Source organism: Taeniopygia guttata, chromosome 1 (genome assembly GCF_048771995.1).
Source record: "Taeniopygia guttata chromosome 1, bTaeGut7.mat, whole genome shotgun sequence".
Classification (NCBI taxonomy): domain Eukaryota; kingdom Metazoa; phylum Chordata; class Aves; order Passeriformes; family Estrildidae; genus Taeniopygia; species Taeniopygia guttata.
In genome coordinates, this window is record NC_133024.1 from 84,745,976 (window position 1) to 84,772,062 (window position 26,087).

At 36.7% G+C, this 26,087-nt stretch overlaps 1 protein-coding gene across 1 annotated transcript in view; it reads left to right on the top strand.

Moving 5' to 3' along the window:
- Window positions 1-26,087, top strand: part of TMEM131 (transmembrane protein 131) — a 91,442-nt gene that overhangs the window by 57,511 nt on the left and 7,844 nt on the right. The window contains exons 13-35 of the mRNA XM_030278007.4: window positions 1,276-1,384; window positions 2,092-2,245; window positions 2,347-2,517; window positions 2,795-2,905; window positions 2,992-3,126; window positions 3,558-3,662; window positions 4,999-5,085; window positions 8,084-8,236; window positions 8,390-8,465; window positions 8,567-8,684; window positions 10,185-10,323; window positions 10,415-10,524; window positions 10,881-10,947; window positions 11,868-12,019; window positions 13,285-13,427; window positions 14,554-14,740; window positions 15,816-16,001; window positions 17,957-18,115; window positions 18,704-19,299; window positions 22,404-22,579; window positions 23,774-23,901; window positions 25,091-25,215; window positions 25,363-25,521. Coding sequence (XP_030133867.4) covers window positions 1,276-1,384; window positions 2,092-2,245; window positions 2,347-2,517; window positions 2,795-2,905; window positions 2,992-3,126; window positions 3,558-3,662; window positions 4,999-5,085; window positions 8,084-8,236; window positions 8,390-8,465; window positions 8,567-8,684; window positions 10,185-10,323; window positions 10,415-10,524; window positions 10,881-10,947; window positions 11,868-12,019; window positions 13,285-13,427; window positions 14,554-14,740; window positions 15,816-16,001; window positions 17,957-18,115; window positions 18,704-19,299; window positions 22,404-22,579; window positions 23,774-23,901; window positions 25,091-25,215; window positions 25,363-25,521 — 3,546 coding nt within the window. The remainder of the gene's footprint in view (window positions 1-1,275; window positions 1,385-2,091; window positions 2,246-2,346; window positions 2,518-2,794; window positions 2,906-2,991; window positions 3,127-3,557; window positions 3,663-4,998; window positions 5,086-8,083; window positions 8,237-8,389; window positions 8,466-8,566; window positions 8,685-10,184; window positions 10,324-10,414; window positions 10,525-10,880; window positions 10,948-11,867; window positions 12,020-13,284; window positions 13,428-14,553; window positions 14,741-15,815; window positions 16,002-17,956; window positions 18,116-18,703; window positions 19,300-22,403; window positions 22,580-23,773; window positions 23,902-25,090; window positions 25,216-25,362; window positions 25,522-26,087) is intronic.

A 26,087-nucleotide genomic window follows, 5' to 3' on the forward strand; every position in this document is an offset into this window, starting at 1 on the left:
GTATTCTATGATTTTTCTCCTACATAGTGTGACTTTAAATACTATGCTGCCATTTTATAGAAAAGCACCTCTGTTTTTATAGAGATTTTAATCAACTGTTAGAATGGTGATGACTACTCAGATGTTACTGCTTTAAGAAACTAGTTGGTGCTGTAAGTCTTTCTGCCTGGATCACTTAAAAATGGAATCTTATGCATGCAATAGTTGTGGTAGACATAATTTTAAAAGTTGCACGGAAAAAGAGGAAAGAATTTATTTTTATTATCGTTTATGGATTAGCACTTTAGAAATTTAATAGCTCATGGTTTTTAAAACAAGTGAAGTACATTTTAGCTCATAAATTCTGAAAGAGATGAATTCTGTCAATCTGAGGTGATAATACATTCAGATTTTGAAGCTAGTGGGAATTGTTATATGAGGACCTACTGGCTAACATATGGTACATCTTAGAAGGAATGGTGGTTCCTGGGAAAAATACCCAGTTAAGCTGCTTATTGTGTTTAAGGAATTGACTTGATAAATTCTTATCAGTGAAGCAGCTAGCCCTAAATATATGCAATTTCAGCTGTCCTAATTACATGCGGGGGCTTTAGGGGCTTGGTGGCTTCTCTTAATTAGTATTTGAATACTTTGATTTTTTTTTTTCCTGGCACTATTGCTACCAGGCTAACATTGCTTGTTCTGTGATCTTGGAGGAGATCTGTGAGCATCACTCTTGGTGCTTGTGTAGTTTGAGTTCTTATATGGATTCTACTTATCTTTTCTCAACATTTAACTCAACATTAACATTTAACTTGTCTTTAATTTCTTCATTATTAAGATGTTGTTACATTTCTGGCCCAAAGATCCTCTCAACTGCTAATTCTGAGTGAGGGGCCCAGCAATCTCAGGCTTCTCTTCTCTTAGGGGAGGGATAGTTTTATTCCATATTCTTAGTGGAGACTTTAATTCATCTGCATCCAAATTATCCTCTGGACATGTTCAGGTTATTTATACAACAGCAACAATCAGGCTTCCCTATTGTAGAAAAGTAAATCAGGCAGGTCATCTAACTGGTGTTAAATGGGAAGATTTCAGAATTGGGGTCTCTTGTTTTACAGACTTTACACCATGTCAATTTGGTTATTGAAATTCCCTTAAGCTCCACTTTTTTCCTTCTATGATAATTAGTTTCTGGGCTAGTTCTATAGTTTTATTCTTCTGCTCATTCTAGTATAACTTAATGGATCAATTTTTGTCAGCTTTAACAAACTACTTATATTCTCATGTGTACAGCATCAAAAGCAAAAAGAGCATCACAGACTTCTGGGAAAATAACTGTTAAAGCAAAAGAGAAGAGCTATTCCAAACTTGAAATACCGTATCAAGCAGAAGTGTTGGATGGGTAAGCTTCCAGTAACTGAACATAGTTCAAATGTTTTAAGTTAGAAGGGAATATTCCTGTTTGTAAACAAATGGATGAGGTGGTCTTAGCCATTAATAAGTTGGTTTCAAGGCTTGAGTTAAAATTGACCTTAGTGAGTTTTTAAGAGCAGCTGAAAACTGAAGATGAGCCATTTTAAAAATGCAGTACTGGAAATATTTCTGCTTTTGCATTCACTGTTCTATTGCTATATATGCAGTAAGGGTAGAGAAAGTACTTTTGGTTTTAAGCAAAATTTTGGGAGAACACTGTTTTTCCTTGGGTTTTGTTACTTATTCACAAAGTATTGCTAAGCTGACTTTAAAAACATTTTGAATGAGGTACTTTTTTATCAACAGAACTGGCAGACTATTTTAATGGCCAACAAACTAAGCCCTACCTTATCGGAATTTTTGTGCTGCAGACACATTATTTGGCTAATAAAAAATACACATGATTTGCAAATTTTCTTAATACTTCAACACTTCCTTTTAGTCCTCCTATTATTCTCAGTTACATGTTTTCTTATTTGAATTACTTAGTTATTGACATTCCTATAGTGCTGGTAATACAGTTTCAGCATGCAGTGGGGTATGTACCTTTAGCTGTTTGAAATAATTCTAGTCTTTGTGTAAGGAAAACACTTTGAGGAAAATCTTTATTTTCTTGACTCTGTTTTCTTTTAATAGTTATTTAGGATTTGATCATGCTGCTACACTCTTTCACATCCGTGACAGTGCTGCTGATTCTGTGGAAAGACTGATCTATCTAACAAACACATTCAGTTTTGCAGTCCTTATACATGATGTTGTATTACCAGAAGAAGCAAAACCAATGTTTAAAGTAAGTCCCATTTCAGTGAATGCTTTTACCTGTTAGTAAATGCTTAAATGTGATGCACTTTGTTCAGTTGTAACCTTGGTCTTAATTGTTTACTGATCTAGGTCCAGAACTTCAGTAAACCAGTCTTAATTCCACCCAATGAATCCAGATATATTTTTACACTTCATTTTATGCCTTCCACATCATCTGTTCACATAGATAACAATATCCTACTAATCACCAATGCTTCTAAATTTCACCTACCTGTCCGAGCATACACAGGATTTCTAGATGTAAGTATTTTCCTTTTTGTTTTTTGGCAACTTCTGTCTAATTAGAGGCAGACTTCCTAGGACTCTTTAGTTCTTTATTCTACTTTGGTGTCTGCTGAACAATTATTTCTTGTTCCCTTTAAATCTTTAGTTTTACATAGGAAGTTTATTAATGTAGAATTTTGAGATTGTCATGGTAGTGTTGTATTAAAATTATTAATGTGATTTTTAATGAACTTAGAGTTTGAGCACACTTTATATTTCACTTATGCTAAAATACTTTTATCAATCTTTCTAGTACTTTGTACTGTCTCCAAAAACTGAGGAGCGATTTATAGATTTTGGCATATTGAGTGCAACAGAAGCTACCAGCATTTTATTTGCAGTCATCAACAGCAATCCAATAGAGGTGAGGATGCATTTATTTTTAGTTTATCTTTTAAAAACTTTACATCAGTGTTGTTACTGAAAACAGTACCTTTTGTTCTTTTTAAGCTGGCTATAAAAAGTTGGCATATTATAGGGGATGGTTTGGCTGTAGAACTTCTAACAACTGAAAAAGGAAACAGAACAACAATAATTGCAAATCACCATGAACTACAAAATGCTACTGCATCTGATCAGTCTTCAGTAAGTAAACCTTTGAATCCATTGCTTAAAGCTAGATATAGGAGGGGAGAAAGGAGACAAACCTCTACAAGTTTTTTCAGTTTCATTTTAGCAGAGGAGAGATAAGAATTCTTAATTTTTGTCTGAAGTTGAATATGATAAAGCATGTAGACTTCCTAAATTTATTTTAAGGAGCGGCATTGTATTCAAATTGCTGTTTCTGAAGTTCACCCTTTCCAAACCTAACCAATCTGGATACCCTCAGGTGATGCTCATCTGGGATGAGTGGAAATTTATCACCACAAGGAATTGATAATTTTTTTGTTAGGCACTTACATATGTGAACTCTGTGTTTATCACTGACAGTAGTTTTAAATGGATTTTGAGTCTCATTTTAGTGATTTTTTTTCTGTTTCATGGAATACATTGGTGACGTTTTCTACGATTTACAGGTGATCCTCGCATCAGGCTATTATGCAGTGTTCAGAGTAAATCTAATAGCAAAGGAACTTGAAGGAATTCATGATGGAGCTGTACAAATCACGACAGATTATGAGGTATATTTATTGTGTAATAAATGGGTGTTGCCCAAAACATCTGTTTAGTCTTTAAATGTTGTATTAGTGGACAGAGTGTAGCATGACTTGAGGTTGGAAGGGATCTCCAGAGGTCAGGTTATCTTTGCAAGTTAACCCTGCATTCTGCAACAGGAATGCTACTTATGCTTTTACTATGGTTTTTGTCTAGCTTTCAGAAATACTCATTTAAATCTGACCTAATGCTTTGCAGTTTGCATTCTCCAGTGACATGACACATCCTCAAAGCATTAATGCATGGAGGCACTGGGGCATTAATGCATTGGGGCATATCATGCTCTGACAATGTGCTTCTCCATACATTATCAGTTACTGAAACTGAGCTGTAATATCAGCCTTTTTTGTCAAAATGCAATGTCAAAGTTGTTTTGGAGAGTCATAGAATCATTAAGGTCTAAAAAGACTGGTTACCACCATGCCGACTAAACCATACTGCAGTTCACTACAGTTTGCTGGCACTTGATGAAACAGAATCCTTGCACTGATTATTATGGGAGGGAACAACTGGTTGCCTCAACTTGATATGCCTTGTTTTTGCAGGAGACAGAGTTTAATGAATAATTCAATCTGTATTTAATATCTTTCTGTGATATATGGAAAAAAACCCCAAATGTGACTCTATGCTTATGAAGTCAGGAAATTACATTACTGATTGTGTGGTTCTGATGGCCCTACAGAAAAAGGGAAATTTCCAAATTCTGCCAGTTATTGGAGATTTTAAGCTTTCTTTTAGTATACATACACATGTATGTGACCCTGCAGTTACAGATTCTGAAGCATTTTATTTTCTTGCTTCTTACAAGTTATTTTACTTGTATTGGTACTTGAATCTCACTGCCATCCCTTCCAGCTACTTTTTCAATATGTGTCTCAAGGTATTACAGTAGCACCATGTTTTGAGAAGTTCAGTGTATCTTCCTCAGTTACTTTAAAGCTTTAAAGGTGTTACTCTCCTGTTTTCTGGCAAAATAAGCTCCATTCAAATGAGACTTATCTAATATCCCATTGGAGAGCTTATGTTTTCAGTATGCTTTTCTGTTCCATGTAGAAGAGAACTGAGGATGTTTGAGTAACGGAGTGCTTCCTGCATTCCTGCAGTGACTGTTCAGAATATGATGTGTTGAAATCTTAATTAATGTCTCCATGTTTTAAATGTCTATATAATCTTATACTAAATTAATTGTAGAATTTCAGGGTTTTGTTATTCTATGCAATTTAGAAGTGGAAGAGGCATTTAAAGGCTGGAAATGTAAGAGGTTTTTTTTTTCTAAATTTTTCTTGGGGTTTTTTTGTCCAGATTTTAACTATACCAGTGAAGGCTGTGATTGCTGTAGGCTCATTGACCTGCTCTCCGAAGCATGTTTTTCTTCCACCTTCTTTTCCGGTAAGAGAGTTGGGGAGGATTAAATGTTTAATTGCTGTGTTTTTTCTTTATATGCCCTTTTCAAAGGCACTGTCCTAAATTCTATGACAAATTGCTGGAGAGATAGTGCTACTGAACTGTTATGATCAGTTTCTCATTATTTTGGGGATTGTTTGAGATTTTTCCACTATATGTTCCAAGCATGAGTTGTCCCTACATCTCTTCAACAGCCCACTTGAATGGGATCTTGAAATACTTATGTGATGGGATAGGTCTCATCAGAGGAAGATACGTCAGTCAGCAGGACTTCAGTAGGTGTTTGCTGCAACTGCCACATATTCCATCTTCCTTCAGAAGTCTTTTGCTACTCTTGAGGTCAAACAGTCATGCCTACAGCTGCAAAGATCACTAGTTGTTTTTTATCTTTAAGATTTTTTTTTTTTTTACTATATAGCCTCACCATTATATGGATACTTATTACACTGAGTGCCACATCTAAAACTTCATTATGTCTTACTTCATAAGCTTTTGATAAGTTAAAATAGCTTAAAGATCCACTTCCCTTTCATTCACGGAAGATAAAGCAGTTTCTGTATTCTCTGAGTCTACTAGAATTATTACAAATTATGATGATGATGATTATGAAGAATTCATGTGAAGAATGTTCCTTTTGAGTGCCACAGGAAAATATTTTGTTCCATGTTGGACCATAAAGAAGTAATATTTTTTTTAATATTTTTTGAGTTTGTTCCAGATGTAATGGTTAAAGAACTTCTCAGTATTTCATAGTAATAGGCCCACAGTCTTGTCAGCTTGATTTTTGGGGGGGCCTCTGTTTAGTTTGTTTGTTGTTTGTGATTTTTTGCTTTGGTTTTGCAGAGTTTTTCTGGGGAGGGGGGGTTTGTTTGTTTTGTTTATTTCCTTTTACTTTGTTTCCTTTGTTTTGGCAGATACTGCTTCTTATAGCACCTGTGTTTCTCTTCCCTAGATTACTGTAATTTTTATCGTCTTCATGCTTTTTCTAGGAATGTTTTCAGACAATTATTGTTTCAGAGGACCTTTGGCCTCCTGCATTTTGTTTGGGAGTATAGATTCAGAATAATTATCACCTTTGACAAGATTATAGATTATTTACTGTGTTCAAGCCCCAGGCTTTTCAGGGCAGTCAGCTTCACTTACTACTGCCATTAGTTGATCACTTAGCTCTTTTTATATTTGGTAACATAAAACACTTACTTTTACTTTTACTTTTCTTAGATTAATTTTGAACTAAACTTATGCTCACTGAATTCATGCTACTCTTACATTTAGTTCTTCTGTAATGCCTCTATTACTTATGAAAATAAGCCTAAGATAGCATCAGTTCTTTTTGTTTCAGTGTTTGGTGGAGAAACTTGACAGCTACACCATCCAGGAATAACTAGGTGCTACTATTTTAGTAACACATGCTTTTCAGTTCATACTTAGGATGTAATTCTCCTGCAGCTGCCTGGTTCCCAGAGCTGTCTGTCTGTTAATAATTTTAGTGTATTTGTACTCAAGTGTGATTTCTGGTATTCTGTTGAAGGTTGTTGGCAATACACTGACTGTGTATAAAGGCCTTGTAAAGGTCAGTGTCTTGATTTAAACAAATCTTAGCTGTGTTGACTTCTGTTTCATAGTGTCATCTTTACCTCACAGTTTCACCTCTCAACTCTTCCCTGATCAAAGCTCATCTTTAAGGACGTCTATGCTAAATAGCATTTTTCTGTTTTTCTTACTACTGCTGAACAATTTTTTCCCTTGTCTGTTGTTCCATGTCTAAATGCTATGTAAGGGTCTTAGTAAAATACTATTTACTTGTTCTAGACACTTAAACAAACCTGTATCTTGTCCAGATGACAGTTTGTTATTCATAGGAATCCACAGATGAAGCTCAGATATACCTCCTAATTCAGTTTTACAGGACTGTACTGATAAGGATTTATTTTTGTAGTTTCTTTTCCTCTGCAATTACTACTGTTGAGACTGTTGCAATATGTGACTGTTTCCTGAGGCCACAGGCAAATTTTGAACCTGCAAAAGATCTTCCATGTCTCCACTTAAACTTCGAGAATTTTTTTTTTTTTTGAAGTCTAAAGTATTGATTTAAGGGGAACAAGAAAAATATGTTCATTAAAAGTTAGTCTTGGGTATTTATATTTGCTTTTACATAAATCTGAAGTCTCCCCACCAGTCCTGAGTTGCACTTTTCTTCTGCTTTTGTTTCTATTATTTGTTTCCTCTACACATATCAGGGTTGGGTGTTGAGGTAAGGTGTAAAACATGACCATAGAATCATTGATTTACAACTGAGACAGGGGTAGAGCTTGAGGATTTTGATCATGACAATTAAACTACATTTTCTGTGCTTGAAAGGTGAAATAATGTTTGACTCGGAAAGGGAGGCAGGCTGTAAAGGTGTGGGGAAAAATCTTCCTGTTTTCTTCCTAAATGTAGTTTTGGTGTGTTGTGTCTTAATTTCATTTGGGAGCAGAAAGGATTGTTTTAAAAGCCCTCTGTCACCTGTAGTTTTTGTAATCATAGCTTCCCTTTATTCTTCCTTTCAGATTATTTCTAATTCTTACTGACTAATTACTATTTCTAATTGCCAACAGTGATCTTTTACGAAACTACTGTTTTCCTTTTGTAAAAGGAGGCTCAGCAAACTGAAGTTTTCTCTTGCCTTTCCTCTTCTAATATTTTTTTATCATGATTTGATTAAAGAGAGCTGTTGTCTGAGCCCTTCCAAGATACTTCAGGTGTTCTTAATTTTCTAAGAAGGGTGAACTGTGTTTGGAAGCAGATGGATGAAAAAATTCAACTTCACAGAAACTTACTATCGTGAAATGTTGCAGATGGCATTTCTTTATGATAGCGTAGTTAAAATCACAATTTAACATTTCAGCAGTGCTGTGGTCTTTGCCAGCCTGCATAAATAGATACACATGCTAGGGAAAAATGCATATCCTGCAGACCTTTTTCCTTTTATTTTCCTTAGGGGAAAGTAGTTCACCAGAGCTTGAACATTATGAACTCCTTTTCTCAGAAAGTGAAAATACAACACATACGGTCTCTGTCAGAAGATGTAAGGTTTTATTATAAAAGGCTAAGAAGTAATAAAGAAGATTTAGAGCCAGGAAAAAAATCAAAGGTTTGTTTATGTCTTATTTCTAAAAGTTTATAAGTTCTCTTTTCTATATAGCATATGGTAAGTTTCTCTGTTCAATAGAAATCTTCCTTCTTTTTTCTTTGGTTGTTAGATTTATTGTGCTGTTTAATTGATTCTCTCTTACATGTTTTGCAGATTGCAAATATTTATTTTGATCCTGGTTTACAGTGTGGAGATCATTGTTACGTAGGATTGCCTTTTCTATCTAAATGTAAGTAAAGTTCAACTTTATAATAAAAATAATTTAAAATAAGTTTTCTCCTTAAGTAATTATTTACTTGAAGATTTATAAAAACACATTATTTCCAACAGCGGAATCTAAAGTTCAGCATAGCATAGCAATGCAAGAAGATGCATGGGATACTGACTGGGACTTGCATGAGAATTTATTCAAAGAATGGACAGAAATAAAGGAGAACTCAAGCCATAGGTAAGTATTTTATTTCTGTTGTTTGCTCAGGCCTTAAGTCAGTACTAATTCTGTGATATGTGTGCTCTTATAGAATGCAAAGCTTCTTAATATTGCTGTGCCCTTTAAGAGAGGGGGTCAAGAAGGAATTACTTGGTCTTCTCTACAAAACCTTTAAAGAGAGCATTTTAAAAGTTTAAAAACAGTAATAATTTTCCTCAATTAAAGGAAACACTGAAAGTTACTATTCACTGAGTTGCTGGAGTTCTTGAAAAGATTGTAACAGCAAGGCAGTCTCTACTCCACAAAAATGTCCAAAACCAGATTATACTGTTTGTTCAGTATCCCTGGTTAAACTGTTTTAAAATCGTATCCTCAATATCCCTTTTAAGATTTCGTAAGGTTTTCTGTTATTACCATACCATGACATTTGCATTTCAGTGAATTACAAAATTGTCTTGTATTTCATTTTGAGAAGACTAATAGTTGCTACTTAATATTTAGAAAAATTAATCTCTGTAGACTGCTACATACCTTTGAAATGTCTGCCTTCTCATACATAAAGTTGATTTAATCTCGAAGACACACAAGTTAATATAAACAGCAAGTGTATGTCTTTTGTGTTGATAGCATCCAGATTACCCTTTCAAAATAAGTATGTGAAGAAACAAAATGTCTGTATGCAACTAAATACTTCCCCCCTTATCAGTTCTGGGTTATAATGGTGATATATTAACCCCTGAGAAAATCTGATTTAAACAGAATCCTCTATTTAGCTGCACCAGTAACTTTCAAGAATGTTCTATATCTTGCACTAAGAGAACAGTAAAGGAGAATGCTACTAAAGATAAGTTCTGAATAAGGAGTAGTTCTAACTTGAATATACAATGCTTTAATATTATTTATTATAATATATTTTAAAGTATTGAATACTTCTAATGAGAGTTAAAGTTACCCAGCTGTCCAAAGGATCATTCAGGTAAAGGAGAGAGAACTTCTGAAAACAGAGAGGTTGTGACTTCGACGTTTGGAGTTTCTCCAGAATATTTCTCTGAGTTTGAAGCCTAATATTTTGTCTGTTTTGCTGACTGGAGAGCTCAGTACTTTTAGTTTAGTTTCAATTCATGCTGGAGAGCTTGTGGGAGAAGGGGACCCAAATCTTGGGTGGAGGTTGTGGAGGTTGTTTAATAGCAAAGAACTTAATTCACTGATGGAAGTTGTGTCTAGCACCAAGTATGACTTGTTCAGATTTACTTTAGGTTTATTAGAGAGGTGTGCAGGCACACAGTCTGTGTATCCATTGCTTTTAGAGTAGATGTACTGATTTACTGTACCTATGCAGGCAAAAAACATTTTCTGGACTGTGGATACTAGCTTGGATTTTTTCCTTTTTACTGTTTGTACCTTTGCAAATCATCAAATAGATTTTGGGTTCTTTTCCTTACTAATTTGAATCTCAATTATATTCTCAAAATTTGTTTATGCAAAATGTAAAAGTGAGTTTTATAACTGTTTCTCCAGGCTGAATGCTGTATTTGAAGTGGACACAGATCTTCAGAAGGATGTTCAGTTGAAAATTACAGCAGAAATGTCTTGGCCTTCCATCCTTAGTTCACCACGCCATCTAATCTTCCCTCTTACCAACACAAACAGCTCATCAGTAAGTTATTTTAGTGATAGTATAATTTAAACAGATGTTTATAATTGCATTAATGGTAATGTAAACTTATAAAAAAATTCTTTCTGAATAGGAAGAAGAAATTTTTCTAGAAAATCCAGCTGACGCTCCTGTGTATGTTCAGTTTCTTCCAGTAGCTCTGTATTCTAACCCATCCACTTTTGTTGATAAGCTGTTAGAACGGTAAGTGTTGTTGTGGAAAGCTTGGGGTGTTCTCACTGGGCAGAGAAAATGCATTTTACAAGGAATGAATGTGTGGTATGATAGCTGTGTTGGTAGTTTATATTGGCCACCTCTAGAATTTGAATCATTAGGCCAGTTGAGAACTGAATCTATTGAAATTGGATACACATCTATATTTACATCTCTTCCTTAACTTGATGTACAACGGGGGGAAATAAGCAAAAATAAAATCAAGTGATGCTTTCAGCTGCATATTGGGCTACCACAGATACTTGATTTGTGCTAAAATCCATAAATGCAAGTTGTCATTACCTTCCCAGATAAATAAGAAAGAAAAAATTCCAATTTCATTTCAGGTTTAATTTGAGTAAACCAGCTAATTTCAATCAGAGGACTCTAGAGTTCCAGGTCTTCAGAAATTGTGTAAGTATTTCAATACATTCTTTGTAATTTTAAATTCATGTATTTTAATGTTTTAATAAGAGTTCAGTCATACATGTCTTCAAGTTCAGGCATTAGTATGGAAAATGTAGTATAAATGTAATATCTGTTGGATATCAGTAAATTGGGAAAATAAATATTTCTTCAAATGTAACTTATAAAGTGTCACTTTTTCTATATGTTTACATTATAATACAACTGTGGAAGTTACAGGAAAACTGCATTTTCTCATTCTCTTACTGGCAGGATGATTTTCTTCAGCGTAGTGGTTACTAGTTCTAAAACTAGCAAAGAATTGATTATTCCATTGCTTTGTTGGTTCTGTTAAGTGATTTGATTATTGTGGACTACTTTTAAGTGTGCATTTTCATATAGAGCATCCCAAGCACTTCTTTTTTTATCTGACTTTTCCCCTCCATTTGCAGTTTGTTTTAGATTACTATTCGGTGCTTATTCAATGTCTCAAGACAAATGGCAAACTTGGCAAAATACACTTTAAGTAGTTCTTCTATTTTGTGTGCTTAACAATGGAAAATTCTGAGGGGAAAAAAATATTCCATAATGGCTTGATACTAATTTAGTGTTCAAAAGTAATCAGATGTAAGAACTTCTGATCTCTTTCTTCCACTAGAACTTTATGAATCTACATGGGTGAAGTTTAGCTCAATTCTGTTTTGTTGTGTTGTTCTGCTTCTCCATTAACATAAGCAGTTTACTAATAAGTAGGGAAATTGTTATGCTATCAGAGTTTCTGGTTAAAAAAAAAACATAATATGTCATTGAGTAATATCCTTTTTTAGGGCAAGACCAATTTTCTAGCTAAAATAATTCCATTTCCATCAAATACATGTAAAAATGTCCTATTTTTTAAAGCCTTGCTTTGTTTGCCCCACCCTATTAAGGTCCAACCACTACTGACTGCTGTGGGACTTACAAAGGGCCTGGCTCGTCATTCCATTTTAAGTCTAATATTAAAACCTGGTGAGAGAAAGTCTGTCAAAGTAAAATTCACTCCAGTTCTTAATAAAACTGTTTCATCATTGATTGTTATCAGGTAAGAAATACAGACTTATTTCTGAAATAAGTGTGAGTTTTTCTGTTTTTTATTTATATATAAGATCATACTTGAAATCAGCTATCAAGAAGCTATTGCTTTTACAAGAATAATTGTAGAATCCTGTGTGTCTGAAAGACTTAATGTAATTGTGACATGCCTTAGAGTATTTTAACTGTATTCAGTATATATTCAGTAGTATAAATGTATAAGCCACTGTTATACTTACCACAGAATCACAGAAGGGCTTAGTTTGGAAGGGACCTGGAAAAGTCATTAATCCAACCCCCCTGCAATACCAGGGACATCTTCAGGTTTCTCAAAGCTCTCGCAAACCTGATCTTGAATGTTTCCAGGCATGGGGCATCTACAACCTCTCTGGGCAATTTGTTCCAGTGTTTCAGTACCCTCATGGTAATTTTTTTTCCCCCTGTATCTAGTGTGAATCTACCTTGTTTTAGTTTTAAAACCTTCACTCCTTCCCTGTCACTACAGGGCCTACTAAAAAGTTTGTTCCCATCTTTCTTACATGCTCTCTTTAAGTACTGGAGCTCCTGTATGGTCACCAGGAAACTTTCTCTTCTCCAGGGTCAATAATGCAAATTATGTCAGCCTCTCCTTATAGCAGAGGTGCTCCATACCTCTGATCATCTTGGTGCCTCTTGTCTGGACTTGTTCCAACAGGCCAGTGTATTTCCTGTGCTGAGGACCCCAGAGCTGGATACAGCACTGCAGGTGGGGTCTCACCAGAGCAGAGCAGAGGGGCAGAATCCCCTCCCTGGCCCTGCAAGCTGCACTGCTTTGGCTGCAGCCCAGGACACATTCAGCTTTCTGGGCTGTGAGTGCACATTGCCAAGTCGTGTCCAGCCTCTCACCCACCAATACATGGAGACTTGATTTCTGAAATACATTCTACAGTGTCTTGAAAGAAGGGTCGCTGGTTAGAGATGCCCTTTGCAAGATAAAGCTACAAGTTCAGTCTTTCTAGTAAAGAGCATTGAGTTCACTTTTTTGTCAGGTGGGATGCTTTAGAGATTTTAACTAGTATTTCACTGGGGTTTGTGTTTGTATGTTGTGATTTCTTAGGGCTTTGTCTTGCAAACAGTACGTTTAGGACCCCTGTTGTTTACTTCCATGATGTGGGAAATTAGCTGTGGAGCAGCTATTTGAACAGGATATTTGTTCTGCAGATTTGGCATACAGACATACAGTCTATGGAGAAGCTTTTATGAATGTTTCCTCTCACCCATTTTTTTTTTCCACAGAAATAATTTGACTGTAGTAGATGCCATAATGGTACAAGGACAAGGAACAACTGAGAGCTTGAAGGTTGCAGGCAAACCTCCTGGTCCAGGAAGTTCTTTACGCTTTAAAATCACAGAAGCATTATTAAAAGACTGTTCAGAAAGTGAGTACTTCTTGAGCTAATATGCTGAACAGAAAAGAAGTAATATTTTATGCGTAAAACTCGACACGTGTGGAAATATTTTTCCCCTCTTCTAGTGACCCAGATATTCAACTCCTTTAAATGCATTAAAATTGCCACTTTATTTAGGCAGAATAAAAAATACATTATGGTTTTTGTTTTAAAATGAGAACTAGGAAATAAAACAGAAGCTCTTTGTCCACTTAAATTCAAGACACAGAAGGTAAAGATCTTGGCATATTTACTCGCAAAATCTATAGTTGCTAAATTTAATACAAATTGGATCATGAGTGTAACTTCCTATGTACTTCTTTGCTTCACACCTTCATAATCTTTAAGCACACAACAACTGGGGGACAAAGGTTGGGCAGGTTCCTTGATGAAAATTAAATCTCAACCAGATTCCACTCTGAGATCACAGGGAGGTTTTCTGCTCTGTGGCCTCAGGCTTGCTTCTGAGAGGAGAGCTAAGAGTACCTATATTACCTAAGAAACTGGTAAAGGAGTTTTAGTTATATCTAGTATGAAAATCTGCTTTGCTACCTTGCAGTTTTCCAGACATTTGTAAGTTCCACATTAATTATTATCTGAGATTATTCTGCTTTTTGTGAGAGGTGAGTAAGAAAACTTGAAGTAAAGCTTAGTCATTGCCTTTTACCTGTTTTGGTTAGATATTTTTTTTTCTTGCTTATAAGATATATGTAGTTAAGCCATGTATTTTTATTTTTAAGGCACACAGAAAAAAAGAAACGAAAAAAACACTGTTAATTATTTTCTTGGTGGGACTGTTCACAGAATACCACATTAGGCAGTACATCAAAGAACTTTGCAGCCTAGGAGATTTCTTTGTGGGACAGCAGTGCTGTCAGAGGTTAGGGGGTTTGTGTTTTTTTCTGTGATAAGTTGAAGGGCTCTGGGATTGTACAGGTGCCCAGCCTTGACAGTGATGGAATCTGGCTGCAGAGATATGTTTCTACAAGTTAATTTCCATGGACCTTGCTAGTCTCCCTTCTGCTGTAATACTGACGGACCTCTATTCTGCTATAAAATATTAATATAGTGAAGGATATCTGCTTAGCATATCACTAACCACTGCTTTTGTTTCTAGAAATGAAATATAAAGAACCGAATTTCACACTCAGAAGAACGTTTAAAGTGGAAAATACCGGGCAGCTTCAGATTAATGTGAAAACGATGGAAATCAGTGGCTACACATGTGAAGGATACGGATTTAAAGTAGTTAACTGTCAGGAATTTGCACTAAGTGCCAATGCCTCTAAAGACATTGTCATATTGTAAGTATTTTGTTCTTACATCTAAATGGAGCATTACATTTGGAATTTTAATTTTGTTTCAGGGGAAAACTCTCATGGTTAAATTCTGAAGGCTTTTTTCTGACGTTTTGAGCGTATAGGGGTTTTGTACAGTGTTACACAACTATGACATTTTTCTCTCTTCTTGCAAACACTATTTGATTTTTCATTATACCATGGTTTTGTGACTGACTGTAGTATTACATCTATTACTGTCCAGTAAGTATAACTTGCTGTGTTGGAATAGTGTTACTATATGGGGTTGTATAAATTTCCCTCATTTAGCTTGTGAATACACATGGGACCTAGACCTACATATGGTTTTGGTGCATTGCAGTATGTAGAAGAGAGCCTTCAGTCCAAGGATTTTTATTGTAATGCACAGTATTTTAGTCTTGAATATTTTTTCTGTTGCCTTAATAGCAATGATTGTGTAGTTCTGTCATTTTTATTGTAAAAAAATCTCTGCACCAAACACTAATCTTTTAACAGTGCTTTGTTGTAAAGTTAACTATTCAAAAAATGGTATCTGAAAAGTTCAGAAGTTGCTTCTGGTCTGCAAGTGGATGTATGAAATATTGCTGCAGTAAAATTGTGCAGAAATACTAGTGAAATACTATCTTAGTTTGTGATGAGACTGTGACATAGTGGTAATGTTTTTGAAAAGTCAGGTTTGTGACTCAGAGGTGAAGTGTTTAAGAAATGTATGGTTCACACAGTAGTTGGTCCCATTACTTACTTGGACCTGCTGTTGCATTTTTACTGCAGTCATAGCTTTTATTAACAGGAGTGGTAAAACATTATTTTCAGGTATTATAACTTCACATTGTTCTTCAGGAGTAATCTAGAATCAGATGTGTTAAGCACAGGTGTTAATGAACACAGTAAAACACATCTTGAAGTACTGGAAAGATAACACAAGTATTTTTAGGCTGTGTAGTAATTGATGGAGTTGAATTACAGGTTTTGTAATTTGTAATTTATGAGTTATAAAAATTGCCTCAAACTTTTGTGATGTTCATATGAAAAGTTCTGATGTGCTTTATGTTGTTTCCAGGTTTACACCAGATTTCACTGCTTCCAGAGTTATACGTGAATTAAAATTCATCACTGCGGGAGGCTCTGAATTTGTATTTATCTTGAATGCATCGCTTCCATATCACATGTTGGCAACATGTGCTGAAGCACTGCCCAGGCCCAACTGGGAACTGGCACTGTACATAATCATCTCAGGAATAATGAGGTTGTGTGTGTGTTTGTTCTTACTGCTGTACGGGCATGAGCTGCCACTGCTCAAATATGGGTTACACAGAAACACACAGGGATTCAGCACATGCTCTAATTGTTGTACAATAAAATAGGCTAAAAGGAGATGAAATCAATAAATACTCCTATAGATTGTGAACTGTTTAAGGTAAAGGAGTACTGACTTTATGCTCAAACCAAGGAGAAATTGATACACTTCTTGCTTGAACCTATTTGCTTAAGTGAGATACATACTCCTGTTAGCCCTGATAATCTGCAGGGGTTTTGATAAATAAGCCAAACTTGAAACATATTAGGTATTAAAGCACTGATAGCAGTGAATTCCTGTAGAAATGTAAGCATCCTTCTGGGTATTGTGCTTCAGAGAGATATAAGGCAGTGACTGTAATGAGCTTAGCAGATGCTTTGGATGAATTTAACTTTGCTGCCACTTGTAATGTGACAGACAACTGGTGATACTAATAATGGGATTTCTGAGAACCTGAAGGACATTGTTTGCAAAACTGCACACTCACAGGTTATGTAGTAGGATATTAATGCACATTTTCCCTCAGCAGACAGATATCTGTTAATTATACCTACTCGAATTATGAGTTGAAACTGCCACCATTTTCATAGTCTAACCTGTACCTATCTTTATTTGAAATGAAGAGTTATAAACCCTATGTCCCTGCTCACGTCTTGGATGTGGGACACTTTACCCCACTGCTTTTGTGCAGAGAAAACCCTAGCATGGAAACTTATCAGTATGAGGTTTTATTTATCAGTAGCAACAAATGCTGGTTTTCTTAGTGTTAAGCTTATATCTTAGTGTGAAATGTATTGATGCTGTAGATGCCTGTGAAGAAAAGTGGTCTTTCTGTGTGCTGCAAATCCAAAGCATTATCATATACATGTCATATTCCAGTCCCCCCCGCCCCCCCCCCTGCCCCCCACAGTAAGTTACTGGCTCTTCCATTTTGCAGATGTTCACTTAGGCTCTCTTTCATTGTAGGGTTTAACAAAAGCAATAGAGAAGATAAAGTTACAGCCCACTTAATTTTCTTTTTTGACTTTTCAGCACTTTCCTAAGTAATGCAGTGTTTAGTGAGGAAATGGCATTTTCCAAAGTAAGAGGAAAATTCTGTTAGGAAATTTTGTGTCATCACTAACACTGCATTACTTAAAAGTGCTGAGTGAGTACTTATGTGGTTTTTTTCTATATATGTACTAGAAATGTATAGGCTCAGTTTGGTTTTAGTCCTTTGACAAAGTAATGTTTGTCAGTTCATAAGTAGTTTGTAGTAGTAGTTTGCTTGGATAATTTTATATGTGCTGTATTTGTTAATTAGACTCTACAAAGAATAGAGAATACTAATCCCTTCCCTTACTATGACTTTTTCAAATCCTTGCACAAAAATCCTTAGCAGCAAACTACAGAAGAGTCCTAATAAGATTCCTGTGCATAAACTGCCTTTAATTTTAGCATGCCATCATGTATGTGTTTGCTAGTTGCCACTAAAATAACTCTTCCGTGTCACTGCAAAGCTATCCTTAATTTCTAGGAATGAAGACTAGGAGTTTGTACAGTCTATGTTTTTTAATTTGATAACATGATGTTTATTTTTGCCTTCCCTGAATCTCTTTGCTTTGAATAGTTACATGCTTGTGGCTCCAGGTTTTGAAGTCCAACTTCTTTTCTTTTGGATTAATACACTAGGCAACTGCATGTCAGGCTTGCATCTAGCTCCTATTCTGAATACTGGTGATGTGCTTATCATGCCAGTCTTGTATGCGTTAAGTTTCTATCAGACAAAATTGTGATTTGGATGCAATTTTTAGTATTTTCAGTACAGGATACAAACTTTTTGTCCTGTGTGATTAGAGTAATTGATTTTTAAATGCTCAGAACTAAGAAATAAATCTTTAGATGACTACCTTTCTTCTCTGCAGTGTACTCTTTCTCTTGGTAATTGGAGCAGCCTATCTAGAAGCTCAAGGAATTTGGGAGCCATTTAGAAGACGCTTGTCCTTTGAGGCCTCAAATCCTCCCTTTGATATGGGAAGACCACTTGATCTCAGGAGAATAGTTGGAATTTCATCTGATGGAAAGTAAGTAAATGTTTGGGCTTCTTGTGGTCCTTTTGCCATTTATTTCTTTACTTCTTTAGTTATCAGATCAGTTAGAAAGTAATCCTGCTCTGTAGAACAGGGTGAATGAATAAAGGTATCCCCACAATGGCTTGTAAAAAGATGGCTTGGATGAAAAGATGAATTTTGTGATTGTGAGGAGTAGTCTTCTTTTGGGAAAAAAAAAAAAGGAAAGAAAGAAATCCACCAAAAACCAAACCCTACCAAGTTTTCTGTTAATTTTCTCAAAAATTTAATGTATAGACTGCAAAAAATTGCAGACCAGAAGTTCCTACCTTAGGTGTCTTTAAGTTAAGATTGTCTCCTTTCAGTGTTCCCGCCATCATATATATCAACAGTCATTTTACTGTGTTTTTGTTCCTGTGTACAGCAGGCAAGTGAACAGAAAATGGTAAAGGCTACTGACTTACCAAACCAGTTTTAGGCATTTTGCTGGTTGTATGCCAAGAATAATATAGTTTAAGGCTTCTTTTAGATATAATGATTCTCTTTTTCTGGTGAAGAATGGAAACATTGCAAAGTATGTTTAAACATGTGTTACTCTTCCAGCTTGAATACACTTGGATCAGATTCTAATCACAGTTCGTCCAGAGGAATTTATGGAGCAGGCAGTTCATCTTCACGATCCAGTGCAGGGAATCATAAGCAATGCAATGCAACAGCACACATTCACAGCAATAGAAATGCACCTGATGTTGAAAACATCAAATCCAAAAACAATTCAAGTATACCTAACAGGACTTCAGCACAAGCAGCTTCCATGCAGTCAGTAAACAGAACGGGCCCTTTTACCTTGGATTCAGGTGCCACAGCTCAGACTCATGCCGCAGGCAAAAGAGCCAAGGGGACAAGGCATAACCAGCAGCTGATGCAGCAGCAGGCACCAGCTTTGGCAGAGCAGCCCCTCCAGCAACCCCCAGCATCCGGGCCCCAGCAGCAAGAGCAGCAGACTGAAAGTGCTTTGCCACAGCTCCCGCTTCTCAGCCCGCCTCACGGCGAATGTGCCAGCAGCAGAAGGCACAGCTCGGAGGATTCAGATCTCACTGGGCTCATAGAAACTATGGAAAAAGACTTTGACCACCCAGAATCCCCTTCCCCTGATGTGTTTACAGAACAGCCCCCATCTCCACTAGCAAAAAACAAAGGTAATAAAATTCTGTTTTAATGGGATGATTCCCTGTGTGAACCACAGGACAAGATTTAATCAACTGTAAAGGTCATGTTTTCATAGTGTGGAAAGGGAGTGCTTTTCTGTGGTTCCCTGCCTGTGCTGTGTACCCGTGTCTTGAACACTTTTGTGACCTTATGGCAGTGATGTTCGCTGTGCAGTGTGAACTTGTCACTCTTCCTGCAAAAAGGGTGGCATGTTTTGATGAAAACAGGTGTGAATATCTAGACACCTGATTCTCTGAAAAAGGAAAATGCTTTTTGTTGTTACTCCTTTCCCTTTGGATTGGCATCTGTCCCTCCCACCTCCATCATTTGGTGTTGGGGCTCAGGGTTGAGGAAGGAAAAGGAAGTTGTCCTAGTGTGTTGTGGAAAGGGAGGAGGGGAAGAGAAGGAGAGATGGGTAAATAGCCCCTGTGGTATTGTTTGGGAATGGAATTCTTCATGCCCAGACTTGCAGCTGTAGAAAATCCTTAATGTCAGGTGGTCAGCAAATTAATATAAGGCACCTGTGTCTATACATTACATTCATTTTTGGATGAGGCTAGAGTTGAGTTGGACTTGTTTATCCATCTTTCCAGTTGTGTAGTGCTTAAAATAATGAATTGAATTTCATACATTAGATATGTTTAGACTTTTGAAATTATGTCAGCTATTGCCTTCTTATGAACACTTCTTGAAGTAGGATTTCTAATTATAATTTTTGCATTAGAAATTTCTATTGCATCCCAGAGTTATATGATTATTTAGTGTTAATATGTTTATTTCTAAACAGTTTTTCACTTTTTGCTACTGACACTTGTACAAAAATGGCACTGATACTGTGTTGCTTATTAGAGATAAAGTTAAGAAAATGAATCATGGGAAGGCATATAAACACTGCAATATCTGTAGGATTATGCCTCACCAAAAACAAAGGCATCACTCTGTTAGGTGGCAATGACTAGAAAGTTCTTAATTAGTTCAAAGCGGACATTAGGATGTGTTTGGACTTTCAAAGTCCAGAGTGGAGACTCCCAAGTGGTGAGAGGTTTTGCTGTCTCATTGAAATATACTACTCTGTTTCTGGGCTGTTATGTTTTTAGTTTTCACAGTGGGAGGTGGTTGGGAGAATGAAGAGAACTACCATTGATCTGTCAGTTTTCATTCCATAAAGGCTAAACAGGACTTCAGAAGGTGATTGATAGTAGGGAGTTTTCATGGATGGTGTCCATAATGGCAAACAGTGCAGTGTTGGAGCTCTGGAAAGCAAAGTGCCTGGTAGTGAGGATGCAACATTCTCATGGGTTACATATGAGCATACATGGATGTGCAGTGGACTGATCCAGTCCATGTACTGAATGCCTGAAAGCACTTTGGAGTGCATCTTCCATTTCTAGCTCCCCCTAAGAAGGAAGCAGCTCTTGCACTTGAGAGCTTTTTGTGATGCAGCTGCACACAGTATGTGGAGATCACCAAGTTTGATTTCAAAAGCATATTCCCACTCCAGATAATGTAGAGTGCCCTTTTCCATTTGTCCTCTTTAAAATGTAAAAATGTAAAACCATAGGGAAAGCTCCATAATCTATCTGCACCTACATGGTGTTTGTCTTTAGATAAGTATTTAAAGCTAATCACAAACTTTTGCAGAAGCAGCAGCTTCTGGACTAAAACTATCTGTCATAAGACCCTGTGCAGAATTGCTGTCTTACATAGTCTTCTGTTTCAGCTTCCTAATACTTGGATCCTAGCAGTCTGCAGTGGAGGCTGCGTAGGTTTTTGTTAAACAGCTACTTTATGTTACGTTTTAATATCATGATAGCATTTTACATTGATTTTCTAATTATGAACATTCAACTGTTTAGCAATGCTGAATGTAGACTACATTTCAAGCAGATTTTGGAATGAGGCCGCCTGAGGCCCAGCCAAAATGCCCCCAGTATGCTGGAAGCCAACCTTGAAAATATGTTCATAGGAAGATCTACTTGTATTTACGTATCTATTTGCATTCACGCTAAAAAGAATATTTTCATCTCCAATACTTTTGTTGTCCTAGATACTGAAAACACTTATGTCTTAAAAAACAACATTTGAAGGCACTGATGTGTATCTGGTATTTGCCAAAATACTGAGGGTGAATTTCTGGTTTGGTACAAACTTTACCATTTTACCAAATGAAATACAGCAGCTGTCATGGTGCTTCCAGTCTCAATTCCAACTTGAGCTAGTACAAATTCCAGAAGAGGCAGACCCCAGTTATTCTGCACAGGTTACTTGAGTCTTTATCTGAGTGAACAATTAAATCCATCCAGGAGGTTGTATGCAGGCACTGTGTGGCTCATAAACGCGAGTGCTTATTTTGAAGAGCAATATCTTAGAAGGAGCCTATGAGTAAAGGCACATACTACAGCTAGTAAGACATAAGACTGTTGTGAAAGCTCAAATCCTGTGAGACTACAGCAGCAGGCAATGGTAATCTCATGAAGACTGCACACACACATGCACAGTTGCTTTGTATTGAGAATAGTCCACTCTGAAGGAATAAAGTATGCCAGGTGGAGAAAATATACTTGGGTGTGAGACTTTGAGGTTTTGGTAATTTCAGTTTTTTACCTCTTTGCTAGACAAATACTGTTAGTGATTTTTCTCATCCACATTGGTCTTATTTCAAGTTGTTTTGTATTTTCTTGGGGCTTTTTTCAACTGACAAGCATTGTGATCATTTCTGTTCTTCATTTGTTTGGATGATAGAGCTTTTGCCATCCTCAGAAATTTATGTTTAAATGTAATGTTATGTGGTTAGACTGTCAAATTGGAGTCTATGCTGTTTAAAAGGAATGCCAGGGGCAGAACAGAAAGGAATTATAGGTAACCAGGTGCTCACATCCACAGAGAAGCAGTGGGGACACAGCTCAGGAGCATAAATGGGGTGGTCATTAGGGTTCTTTTGCTCACGTTTGGTGCAAAGGGGAAAAAGTAGTTGGTGTGTCATAACAGGCAACAAATTTCAGAGGCTTAATCACATAGGGTAGCCTCTGAAATGAAGGAAACTCGCCTGTCTGAGCACTGCTGCTGAGCATCTGAAGCATTCTTATCTTTCTAGGAAAAGGGAAAATTATTCAGCGCAAGACTAAGCCACAGAAGAAGCGGGAAGAAAAGGACAGAAGAGGGAAAGGAAAGCAACAGGAGGATGAGCTGAAAGATTCCTTGGCAGATGATGACAGTTCTTCAACCACAACCGAAACCTCCAACCCAGATACAGAACCACTTCTCAAAGAGGTAAGGCACTGCTGAGAAAAGGAGACCCTTGTGTGGCTGTGTGTCACCTGTTGGAGTAGGAACACAGTCTCTCTGTCCCCTACACCATCCTCATATAATACCTAATAAAGGAAGAATGTTAATTAAAAAGCAGCTGTCCTGATTCCTGCCTTTACTGTATCAAATCTGCACCTCTGAGTGTGAACGTGCTTGAGCCCTGTAGTCTCAGGACTAAAAATGCCCAGGTGACTGTGACTTGAATTAGCCAGCAGCTGTCAGTAGCATTGTGGTAATTATCTTCTGGCCTTCTCCATTTGCAGAATAAATGCCAAAGTGTGGATGCTAATTTCATTCAGTAATTAAGGTGCATGCTAAATCATGACTTCTGGTAGTTTGAAGGCTCAGATCAATGGTGGTAACTTGTCAGCATGTAGTTAACTTAGTTACCTTATACAAGGCTTAAGTTAACTTAAGTTAAGCCTTTACTTAACTTATTCAGCTCACATGCTCCAAGGTAATAAACTAATTTCTACAATTTGTGTAGTGGTTGGATTGTCATAAATATTTTGTCCTAAAGCAAACTCTGACAAACAAAAGAGAGGTAATACCAAATGGAAGAAAACTAATCCTAAACTTTGGTATCTTAAATTTGAACTTTGTGAAAGACGGGGATTATGGCTGTGGGAAAAAAGAAATCCATGGGATATATTTTAAAGGTTACAGTTTAGTAAGTTGTCACTTGAAAGTTACTGTTGTTTTTTTCAGGATGGCTATTTCAGGAGAATATACTTGTATTTAAAAAGTCTTAGAAGTGTAGTTAAAGAAAATAATAAATTGAATGGTGAAGTTGCTCATATTATTTGCTTTGTTGAACAGTCTATTTTAAGTGGCCTGGATAGCATGCAGCAGATGCAGTAAAGATCTCAAATACAGAGCTAACATCATATTAAATAGACTCAGAGGTCGTGGCCAGAGGAGCTGTGTATTTGCAAATAATAGATTTGCTGGAAGCTCATTCATTTTTTATTTCCATTTCTGCTTCTCTAAATAGAAAAAAATTTAACTCATTAAGTAATGAAAAAAGACCTTCAGTACTGCAAAAATGCTCATGTTTTCCAACAGCATTCTTTCCTCTGCCCTCTTTTTTCACATGTGTTCTGATGCAAGAGGGACTTTGCTTTTTTGATTATTAATGTGTCATTATGTCTTTTATAGGAACCTGAGAAACAAAAGGGAAAAGTTACAGCAGAAAAACCTGAAAATGAAATAGTCCCAGTAAAACAGAAAACCAAAAAATTGCTTACAAGTATCAAGAAAGAAATCCCTGTAGATGTGAAAACCAGGTAAGCATAATGAAGGCTGTTTAGTAGGGAAAGTATCATGTTTAAAGGGAAGATGGATTGATAAAAATACCTGTATTTGATTGTTGTAGCTGCCAGTTTGGCAAACACCACCAGCAGGTACCTTTAAGCAGTTTCCTCTTCCTTCCTGATGTCAGGGAATATCTGAAGCTTGCAAATAATAAATTACTTAATGGAAACAACACACAGTGAGAGCTAAATCCAGTGATAAAAATCAGGCAACGCGATGTTAAGGTTTTTATAACAGGTATTGCATACCAAAAGTGGGGTTAATTATTCTAGGGGCAGCACACTGAGCCAGCATTAATGTGAGTGCCTTTAGCTGCCCTTGGGAAACTGCAGCCTCAGTTTCCTTTTTCATATCAGTAACGTCAGTCTTGGATACTTTATTAAAGGAGGCTGCTGCCACTGCCAGTCCCTGTCCCTTACTGGCATGTGGTTGATTGCAGAGCATAGATGGGGGAAACATGAAGAATCTTAGCCTTACTATAGCTAGTTCATTCCAAAATAGTATTGTGAAATCAGATTGGTATCCAAGTGCCACAAAAGTAAACTTTACTAAATGTGGGTATGATGTATCAGCTGTATTTTTACTGCTGTAGTTTATAGTTGGAAGAAATTAATGTTCTTCAAAATGTTTCTGAAAACATTGCCTGGCAAAGTCTCCTCCTTATTTATTCTTACAATTATGTACTTTGCTTTCTCTTATAACTCACAAGTTCATTACGTGTGAGTTTTCAAAAGCCACAATGACAGCTGGCTTGGAATTCTTCTGCAAGAAACGAGAGAGACAGAATCAAATACCTGGAGAAAAAGAGCAATGTACAGCCAATTGAATTTGGTGCTGCATTTGATTAGTTTTATGTTATTGATTAAAAAATAATCCTGTACATTTAGGGCAATAGCATATTAGGAGCATGGGATCTGACAGGGGTGTGTAGGGATAGAGAAGAAAAAGGACAACTGCCATTCTTGTTGCTGTGTATAATCAAATGGGTTTTGTGATCCTGGAGCTCCAGGGTGAAAGCTGCTTCTGGAACGTGAGTGAGCCTAATACAATGTGTGGAGCAGTGTGGGTCATATAAAAATATGTATGTGTATAGATATATATATGTGCTTTTCAGTACTTCTAAAAGAGCTTTGAAATAAAAGAATTTCTGTTTTCTTTTAGTCCCTTGGAATTGTCTTATACTCCCCCACTGGAAAACAAGCAGCGCAAAACCTTTCCATCCAAGATCTCTACTCCACACCTTTTGTCGAGTAACTCTAAATCAAGAAACCTCCCCAAAACAAGAGGTAGTGTGAGGCTCTTTTTTGTAAATACCTCAAGAGTTTTCTATCATTGTCTGTAACCCCTTTACTGTGCTTAATTCTGTGTCTGGTATGAGAAGAAAGCTATTCAGTTTATTATCTACACACTTGGTTTTTCTTTTGTTTTAATAGGTCCAAGCAGTAAGTTAATGGAGAACAGGCCATCAGTATTAGCAAAATTTCTGCCCACTGGTTCTGCACAGGAGCTAGGAAACACCAGCAGCTCAGAAGGGGAAAAGGATTCTCCACCACCAGAGTGGGACTCTGTCCCTCTCCACAAAGCTGGCAGCTGTAAGTAATCACTAGACAGTGGCAGAATCTGTCTCCTTTTCACTGCATAGCTGAGCTCCATTTTTCTTCTGTAGGCCCCATATTGGTAGCATCTGGTATGATTTGGGAGGTTTGAAAATGGCGGGGCCAGAACATGGGTCACTCCACAGCTCTCCATTGATGAACAGGGTTCAGAAACTGCTGGAGAAATTGAGAAAATGAGAATTACTGCTCAAAAAATATGTATTTCCTACAGTAGATGGGATTGTGCTTGGTCAGGTCTGCTCCAGCCAAATGTGGAAATAATTAGATTATTTGTCCTTGAGAGGGAACACTAAAAACACCTTAATGCTGCAATGGTTAACTTGGGGCACTGTTAAAATTTTTGTGGTAGCATTGTAAATCCCTCATGTGGGAACCAACTCACCTCCTCCTGGTTGTTTGTGTTGCAAATCAGTCTCTCTGAAAATAAACAGCAGACCTGAATAACCATAGGTGAACATAGAGAAGGAGCTGCTGCTTCCACCACTGGGAGCAAACAGCCTTTTTCATAATTCCTCCATTTGAACAGAAGGGATAGCAGAATT